The sequence below is a fragment of the Octopus sinensis genome, linkage group LG21, assembly GCF_006345805.1.
Source record: "Octopus sinensis linkage group LG21, ASM634580v1, whole genome shotgun sequence".
Taxonomy (NCBI): domain Eukaryota; kingdom Metazoa; phylum Mollusca; class Cephalopoda; order Octopoda; family Octopodidae; genus Octopus; species Octopus sinensis.
This window is the reverse complement of record NC_043017.1, coordinates 9,447,546-9,457,042: the sequence shown is the minus strand read 5'-3', so window position 1 is coordinate 9,457,042 and position 9,497 is coordinate 9,447,546. Positions and strand designations below refer to the sequence as shown.

Below are 9,497 nucleotides of genomic sequence, written 5' to 3'. Positions count from 1 at the left end.
AATACAAATAGTAAACATTTTGTTTCACAGCATCCTTAATATTCTTTTCTACTCTAGGCACAAGGCCCGAAATTTTGGGGGAGGGAGCCAGTCGATTAAATCAACCCCAGTATGCAACTGGTACTTAATTTATTGACTCTGAAACGACGAAAGGCAAAGTCGACCTTGGCGGAATTTGAACTCAGAACGTAAAGACAGATGAAATACTGATAAGCATTCTCGCCCAATGTGCTAAAGTTCCTGCCAGCTCACCTCCTTGACCATCCTTAATATTAACAAAAGACAGGAAGGCTTGGGAGAGGAAGTAAAGTAGTTATATTAGATAAAAATATTTCTTTAGAATGTATGTAAAAGTACATATAATATTGAGCAGGAGTGGGAGAGGTGGGTGGAGAGAAATAGAAAGTGGTAGAGAGGTAGATAGAGTGAAATACTTACGCAAAGGAGAGGGTGGGTGATCAGCATTAAAAAAAAAAAAAATTCTTATCTTGAACACCGACCTTGGTAACTATAAAATTTAAATCTCATTCAGATTAAACATTTACAGTACAGTAGTCAAGATGACTACTAATTATGCTAATATATGCTATTATGCTAATATATACAGAGTATCTTGTGTTCCTGGAACATATTTTAAATGCAAATAACTGGAATCAATACATTAATTAACTCTCTTGCAAAGCATTTTTAATAAGTTTGTTAAATCTGTATTCATTTACAGGCTTAATTAGCCCTTGTTTAATATGTTCTGAGTTATATAAAGTTTCCCTTACATAAGTCCCAAGTTACTCTGGGGTTTGAATAAAATTGGGAATGTGATGCATGGATGTCAGGCAAATATGTTCTGGATATCACATAAGCGAAGTCGATATAGAACCTCATCCGACGACAGGCACCCATGCCAACTCCCTTTGCTTGCGAAGACATGTTGGGGCAAGCGAATCGAAATCGAATTGAACCAGCCAGGATCCCTGGTCTGGTGGTACGTAAAAAGCACTATCTGACTCGTGGCTGATGCCAGCGCCGCCTCGACTGGCTTCCGTGCCGGTGGCACATAAAATACACCAATCCGACCGTGGCCGTTGCCAGCCTCACCTGGCACCTGTGCAGGTGGCACGAAAAAAGCACCCACTACACTCACGGAGTGGTTGGCGTTAGGAAGGGCATCCAGCTGTAGAAACACTGCCAGATAAGACTGGAGCCTGGTGCAGCCTTCTGGCTTCCCAGATCCCCGGTCGAACCGTCCAACCCATGCTAGCATGGAGAACGGACGTTAAACGATGATGATGATGATAAACAGGACAGACAAAGAGTTAAGACAATTATTAAGGAAAATATATTATCCATAACCATGGCTACCAATCCTTGTATTTTTCTCTATATTTGTTTAATTAAAAAATTTTTTCTTGTTCTTAGGTGGCCTCAGAATGTAAACTAAGGTGATTCCTGATGTTTACTTGCAAATAATTGATTGCTGTGACTGACACATGAAGACATAATTAAGCTATTACCAACCAACTTCAATCAAAGATGGAAATATATCGTTTATTTTTTAAATTGATTTTACTTGTGTATTTACTTCTAATTAATTTTTTTAAATAAATTTTAAAAAGTGTAGAAAAATATATATTATACATATAAAAATTCAAAATCATTCTAAATTTTCTTTTTTTTTTTTTTTCTATTTTGAATAAATAATTTTTAATTTTGTACATATCTGGGTTTTTTAGTTTTTTCATTCAATCATCGTTTCATGTCCACTTTTCCCTGCTTGCATGGGTTGAGCAGAGTTTATTGAGGCAAATTTTTCTCTGGTTGAACGCCTTCCCCATCACCAATTTCCCTCATCATCATCATTGTTGTTAATGTCTGCTTTCCATGCTGGCACAAGTTGAATGGTTTGACTGAGAACTGGCAAGCCTGGAGGCTGCACCAGGCTCGGAAATTTTTTCACAGAATATTGGAAGCAGTTGACCTTCATTTACAACAATTGTGCAATGTCAAGGAGAGATGCACATTTTTGCAAGGTACCATGCAAGGGCACTGAATTGCACAATCACACAGCCAAAGTGATGTTATATCTCACTGTCATCATCGTTTAACGTCTGCTTTCTATGCTGGCATGGGTTGGACGGTTTGACTGAGGTCTGGCAAGCTGGGGAAGCTGCACCAGGCTCCAATCTGATCTGGCAGTGTTTCTACAGCAGGATGCCCTTCCTAACGCCAACCACTCTGAGAGTGCAGTGGGTCCTTTTTATGTGCCACCGCTACAGGAGCCAGTCAGGCGGGCCTGGCAATAATCACTTTCGGATAGTGCTTTTTACATACCACCAGCACGGGAGCCAGCCAGGGGCCACTGGCCACAGTTATGGTATTGGTTTTACTTGACTCAACAGGTCTTCTGGTACGAATAATAATGGTTTTAAATTTTGGTATAAGGCCAGTGCTCAACTGGTGCTCAGTTGGTAAACCAACATGTGGAACCCTTTTGATACCAGACTGAGTCCACCTCTTGTTTTAAAAATGATCTGAATTAAAACCATCCCTAAAAATTTTCTCTTAATCTATGTTCCAAATACCTGCTTAAAAAAGACAAAGTTATTTTTAATAAATAATTATTTTCAGAATTAATTAAAATAAAGGCTGTGTATTTCAAGAGAGACATAACAAAACGGTGCAACTACTTGTTTTTTTCTGGTTTGAGTGAAGAATCTAATACAGTTAGATTCTTTATTTTCCGAAACAGTTTAAGACAACAGTTTCACAAAAACTCTACATAGAGAATTAAGATGAGTATATCATCTATTAACCCTAGGAAGGGCATCCCCTCGGCATTAGGAAGGGCATCCAGCTGTAGAAAGTTTGTCAGATCAGATTGGAGCCTGGTGCAGCCTCCTGGCTTGCTAGTCCTCAATCAAACCATCTAACCCATGCCAGCATGGAAAGCGGACGTTAAACGATGACAATGATGATGATACCAACCTGTCTAAGACTACCTCTAGTTCTAGGATACAAAAACTTCGTTTTAAAGGGATCTAAATTTAATCATTCTTTCCTTCAAAATTTCACGTTAATTTATGTTACAAACACAGCTCATTAATATTAATGACAAAATTAATTTTACTGAATGCTTCGTTTTGAATAATTAATTGAAACAAAGGCAGAAATAATGGTAACAAAAAAAAAGTTAATGTCACAGCCATCATTGTGTTTTGAATTCAGACGATCCATGCCAGCATGGAAAACAGACATAAAACGATGATGAGGATGTTACAGCCATTTCATGTCACTTTGATTTTAGTGAAGACATTATTAATATTGCTGCAAGGAAAGACATGAATGTCACAAGAAATATATTTCTCATGCCTGTGAAAGAAATAGAGTCGTCATAGAGATGAGACAGAAACGAATGACATCATCAGCTTGAATCGGGTGCAATTTCTACTGTTCCATCATGGCTTTGATTTTTGGTCACTTTTTCTCCTTTTTCAGCCAGAATTTTCTCAACATTTCTGAAAAATAAGTGAAAAGAGAAAAAAGAAAAAATTTTTTTGTTTTGCTGTCGGAAGGATAGTCTCCCTTTAATTCACATCTCCACAATTCATCGCCTTTAAAAAAAAGCAGCAGACACATTCTAGAATGTTATTCAGTCACCTGCAGCCTGAAGGATTTCGTGAATGGCAAAGGCTAAACGAGAAATTACTTGGAATTTTATTTTATACGTAAAAAGCACCAACCGATCGTGGTCGTTGCCAGCCTCCCCTGGCACGTAAAAAGCACCCACTACACTCACGGAGTGGTCGGCATTAGGAAGGGCATCCAGCTGTAGAAACACTGTCAGATCAGACTGGGCCTGGTGCAGCCTTCTGGCTTCCCAGATCCCGGTCGAACCGTCCAACCCATGCTAGCATGGGGAACGGACGTTAAACGATGATGAGCCATGTCTCATGTGGCCTGTTTCTTGCAAAATGTTGCCTATGCCTGACCTAGTCCAATATATACAAAGTATTGAAATGGGGTGGTCATAGCGGGAATGTCTTTGATCAAGGATTTGCTCATTTAAGGCTGACCCAGGGCTATACAACATGTGATTCATCTCAACCTGATTTTTCCAGGCATGGCTGAGTGATTAAGAAACTCGCTTTACAACCTCATGGTTCTGGGTTCAGTTCCACTGCTCGGCGCCTTGAGCAAGTGTCTTCTACTGTAATCCTAGGGAGACCAAAGCCTTGAGAGTGGATTCGGTAAACAGAAACTGAAAGAAGCCCATCGTATATATATATACATATTTATGTACATATGTGTCTTTGTGACTGTGTTTGTCTCCAACCACTGCTTGACAACCGGTGTTGGTGTGTTTATGTCCCTGTCAGTGGGTTGGTAAAAAGAGACTTACAGACTAAGCATCAGATTTAAAAAGAAGAAAAAAAAGAATGTACTGCAGTCAATTTGCTCAAATTCTTTGAGGCGGTGCATCAGCATGTCTGCAGTTTAGTGACTGAAACAAGTGAAAGATATATATAATTCCTTTACAAGAATAATGTTGATAGATGAATGGTTAGTGAGAGCTGTACAAGCCATGTACAGGGAAGCTGTCAGTAAGGTGAGAGTTAGCAATGAGTACAGTGAAGAATTCCGGGTAGGGGTCCATGAAGGATCAGTCCTCAGCCCCTTCTTATTCATCATAGTCCTCCAGGCAATAACAGAGGAATTCAAGACAGGATACCCCTGGGAGCTCTTCTATGTTGATGACCTTGCTCTAATTGCTGAATCACTATCAGAACTGGAGGAGAAGTTTCAGGTGTGGAAGCAAGGATTAGAATCGAAGGGTCTTAGAGTGAGCCTATCAAAAATCTAAGTCTTAATAAGTAGGCAGAAACTTTGCCAGATCAGATTGGAGCCTGGTGCAGCCATCTGGCTTGCCAGCCCTCAGTCAAACCGTTCAACCCCTGCCATCATGGAAAGCAGACAATGATGATGATGAATTACATCATTTTTCATTCATTTTTTTCAACTTCACAATACATTTCCTCCCTGCCCTCCAAAGTGGATAGTTGATAATTTTGGAAAGATTTGGTTGCTATTTCTAACAAAGCTAGTGACCACATAGTAGATTTCTAATTTACTCATTGTCAACATATGTATTAAAATTTTACTTCTTAAAATACTAATTTTCAGAAGTGGAGCACAATGAGTAAGATTTTTTTTGATTGAGAAAAAAATATTTTAAACATAAAAAATATTTTTTATAAATATAAAGAATCTTACAAAAACTACATCAGCTAAGCAAATGACCTTCTAAAAATGCACTAAAAGTCTCTTTAACATATTCAGAATACTATTTCAGAAAATCATCATTCTCTTATACCAGGGACTACCAAAAGTGACACTGAAGATAGGGCATAGAAGGATGAGACTAGCTGGACACTGCATCGGACATACTGATGAAACTGCTAACAAGCTTAGTGCTCTGGCAACCAACAGAAGGAAGAACCAGGAGAGGAAGGAGGAAGACGACCTATATTGGCAACTTGCTGGAGGATACTGGTATGGAAGGGGTACAGGAGCTGAGGACCATTATGGAAGATCAAGATGAATGGGGAAAACGAGTGGAAACAGTTTTGGGGCATCCTGAGGGATGACCTAGATAAATTGAGTATATAAAAGCCAAATTTAGGTGGGACAGAATGAGTAAGACAAGATAAGGTAAATTTCCTTCTTCAATTCTCCAGAAATACACTTGAAAAAAAAAAGACTCCTACATATCAATACCCATCCTTAGAAAGATCAGAAATACAACAAAAAATTAAAATATCTAGGTCAAAGGATTAAGGAAAAATGACAAATGATTTAACCAAACTTAACTAAATGAAAACAAAACCAAAAAACTCAGCATATAATTTTCTCTATAGCTTCTTCATGATCTGCTGGAATGATTGTCTTATCGATATATTTACACACCAAAGAGAAGAAATTATTGAAAATAATCATTACTCATCTTGTCCCAGTTTAGACATTTTTTTGGAAAATTGAAAACTCAAATTAGACATTGGTGTAGGAAAAAATTAACTTGGAATAATACAACAGGGAAAAGAATATTCTTTTCTACTCTAGGCGCAAGGCCCGAAATTTTTGGGGAGGAGGCCTGTTGATTAGATTGACCCCAGTACGCAACTGGTACTTAATATATCAAAAGATGAAAGGCAAAGTCAACATCGGTGGAATTTGAACTCAGAATGTAAAGACAGACGAAATACCTAAACACAGAGAGGACAAACGGATTAACTTGATTATATCGACCCCAGTGCGTAACCGATACTTATTTAATCGACTCCAAAAGGTTGAAAGGCAAAGTCGACCGCGGTGGAATTTGAACTCAGAATGTAAAGACATGAAATACCGCTAAGTGGTTTGCCTGGCGTGCTAACGATTCTACCAGCTCATTACCTTAAGGGAAAAAAATGATTGATTGTTAAACATCAAAAATTATCTAGATGTTTTGTTAGCAACCTCAATTAGAATCGGGTTAAATTTGAGGAAAAATTGCTGGAAAAAAAGTGCCTGTCACCTGACTATGTTCCAAGCTCTTAACAGCAACTATGCTGACCAATTTTTACTCTTAAAGATGATGCAACAGCACAAAACAATGATGGAAAAACCAGAAATTACTCATTTTGCCCCAGTAGCCAATTTTGCACTCCACCTCTACAAAGTTAATTATATTTTCTGGCTGCAATTTCTAACAAATCTAACGACCACACAACAGGCTCTTCATTTATTCGTTATCAACACCTTTATTCTTTTATTTGTTTCAGTCATTTGACTACGGCCATGTTGGAGCACCACCTTTAGTTGAACAAATCGATCTCAGGACTTCTTTGTAAGCCTAGTAATTATTCCATCGGTTTCTTTTGCCGAACCGCTAAGTTACGGGGTCATAAGCACACCAACAGCTGTTGGTGTCAAGCGATGATGGGTGGGGGGACAAACACACACATATATGTATATATATGTGTGTGTGTGTGTGGAAGCACATGGCCTAGTGGTTAAAGCAGCGGACTTGCGGTCGAGGGATCGCGGGTTCGAATCTCAGATCGAGCGATGTGTGTGTTTATAAGCGAAACACCTAAGCTCCACATGGCTCCAGCAGAAGGTTATGGCGAACCTCTGCTGACTCTTTCACCACAACTTTCTCTCACTCTTTCCTCATGCATCTAGTAGCTCACCTGCGACGGACCAGCGTCCCGTCCAGGTGGGGAACCTATACGCCAAGGAAACCGGCCCTTAAGAGCCAAGCGTGGCTCAAAAAGGAACAAACAACAACAGTTTCCGTCTACCAAATCTACTCGCAAAGTGGGACTAATGCAGTTTCGCATCTCTCCATGAAAAATGCATTTTTTTGAAAAATTTTTTTTTTTTTGGATTGCTATGTTTTAGATGTCGGAGATTACGAATATGCAACAACAAAAATTATTATTATTAATTTTTTTTTTTTTATTTTCATTTCCGGATCAAGATGTAAACATTAACCAAAGTTTTTTCAAAAACAAATGCATTTTTCAAGGAAAGGTGCGAAACTGCATTAGCCCCGCTCAAAGCTTTGGGCGGCCCAAGCCATGCAGAGGAACTGAATCCGGAACCATGTGGTTTAGAAGCAAGCTTCCTACCACATAGCCCCTCCTGCGCTTGTTATAATTTTGAATACCAATTTTCGTAATAAAAACTTAATTACATCTCTTTTCTTTCATTTTATCAATTTTACAACGTGTTCCCCTCCCATTTTTCTAAAATGTGTAATTCTAAGGAGAGTTGGCTGGTAAAGAATACGTACACCACCGGTTTTCGGCCTAACATAAACCCTAAACCCGGGGTGTACGTATTCTTCATTTTCGCAAATCTAACTTGGCAAACTTTTTCGCGAAGCAAGCCGCATGAAACACGCCTCATCATTATGAGGGCCGCAGTTTTTAAAAAAATATTCTAGATAACTTTTCATTAGCGTGCCATTCGAAAAGTGCCGCGGTCCGCATTTTGCTTATTTAGACTTGTTTAGAAGCTTCCTCATTTATTCGTTACGAATACTCGTTTTTTTAAACTTAAAAAAAAAAAATTCACTTATTAAAATATTAAGAACGTTAATTACACCACTTTTTTTTCATTTTATCAATTTTACAAAATGTTTCAATTTTTTGTGTGTGCGTGTGTGTATAGGGTGTAATTTTGGAGTGATATTTGGCTGCTACTTCTAACAAATCTATTGACCATGCTATAACTTTCTCTTTACCAACACGTGTTTGTTGTAAGATAGAGAAACAACAAAAAGGAACACAAAACAAAAAGACCCGTATTATACTTACGTTTTACCGGTTTTACTGAAGTAGTCGAGGTTATCCGCTATAAGGTGTAGGTTCTGACAGCCAGGACATCGCACCAACACCACACCCCGTTCGTAGGAGACCTTGGAGAAAGTCTTGGAGGAGCGTGTCCCACAAACACGGCATGTGTAGATAATCTGCATTTTAGGGGACATATACGCCAGTTTGGATTTCGGGTCGTCTTGTCGAAAGTTAAGGCCTGTATGGAAGTTCTGGTCATGCTTGTATAATAAACGGGGCCTGGCAACCGAGCAGACACGGTGGAAGTTCTTGAGGTGTCTGTAGTTAATTAGTAATGACCGACAAAGACTTAATGAACGGAGATAGCTGGCCATTGGGGAAGATTCACTGTAAATTCATCTACAAGTTGGTATTTGGTAGGTTGGATGTAACAAAATATTTAATTAACTATGTTAATGGTTTCTTACGTGAAAAGTTTTAAAATACCTAATTAGGTATGTCGAATAAAGAGAAGAACCTGCGCCTCGGTGAAATTCAATTAAATGTAGCTTCGCTTCGGTTGATCTAAAAGTCGAACCGAATCGTCACTGGTGTTCTTTTGATATAAATAAATAATAAAATTTAAGTAAATGTATAGAAAGCCAGAAATATTAAAATAATTAATTGGATAAATGTAATGGTTTCTTATATCAGGAATATTAAAATACTTAAGTATTATAAGGAAAAAAATATCTGCTTCTGAAATTCGTTTATAGGCGGTTACTCTCACGTAACAGTTGATCTAAAAGTCGAAACGAAATGACACCGGGGTTTTTTGTATATAAATATTGGTAGCAACTATGTTGTTGTTTACACGATCAAATTTTATTGAAATACTTTAACTGTGTATGTTTAATAAATGTATATTTTACCTTACTGAGCTTTAGTTACTGAAGGAATCACCCGAACGAAAAGTTGAAACGAAACAACGCACTAATAATTAGAGTTATCTACCTTGAATACATTACCATCGGTGTTTTTAATGAGTTGTCAGATAAATTCGTTCGTTTTTCTTCTTTTTTTTTTATCTTGGCATTCCCTCGTCATGTATTTAAAAAGATAAAATTTATCTAAAATTTAAGAACGAAAACCGAAAGTTGTAGAGAAAGAATAAAAGTATAC

The 9,497-nt window shown here is 38.1% G+C and overlaps 2 protein-coding genes across 4 annotated transcripts in view; one reads left to right on the top strand and one right to left on the bottom strand.

Moving 5' to 3' along the window:
- Positions 1–1,604, top strand: part of LOC115222977 (estradiol 17-beta-dehydrogenase 8) — a 41,359-nt gene extending 39,755 nt beyond the window's left edge. The window contains exon 8 of the mRNA XM_029793400.2: positions 1,417–1,604. Within this exon, the coding sequence (XP_029649260.1) occupies positions 1,417–1,433 (17 nt within the window). The 3' untranslated portion in view covers positions 1,434–1,604. The remainder of the gene's footprint in view (positions 1–1,416) is intronic.
- Positions 1–9,182, bottom strand: part of LOC115222999 (DNL-type zinc finger protein-like) — a 20,733-nt gene extending 11,551 nt beyond the window's left edge. The window contains exons 1-3 of one of the 3 annotated variants that reach the window (XR_005003379.1): positions 8,358–9,181; positions 3,313–3,512; positions 2,224–3,273 (exon numbers count right to left, since the gene is read on the bottom strand). Coding sequence is in view for 1 of the 3 variants with exons in the window: in XM_029793420.2 (XP_029649280.1) it covers positions 3,419–3,512; positions 8,358–8,710 (447 nt within the window). In the remaining 2 variants the exon portion in view is untranslated. Of the gene's footprint in view, positions 1–2,223; positions 3,513–8,357 lie in introns of those variants that run through there. The other 2 variants (XR_005003380.1, XM_029793420.2) reach the window with 2 other exon arrangements.
- Positions 9,183–9,497: the final 315 nt, after the last annotated feature.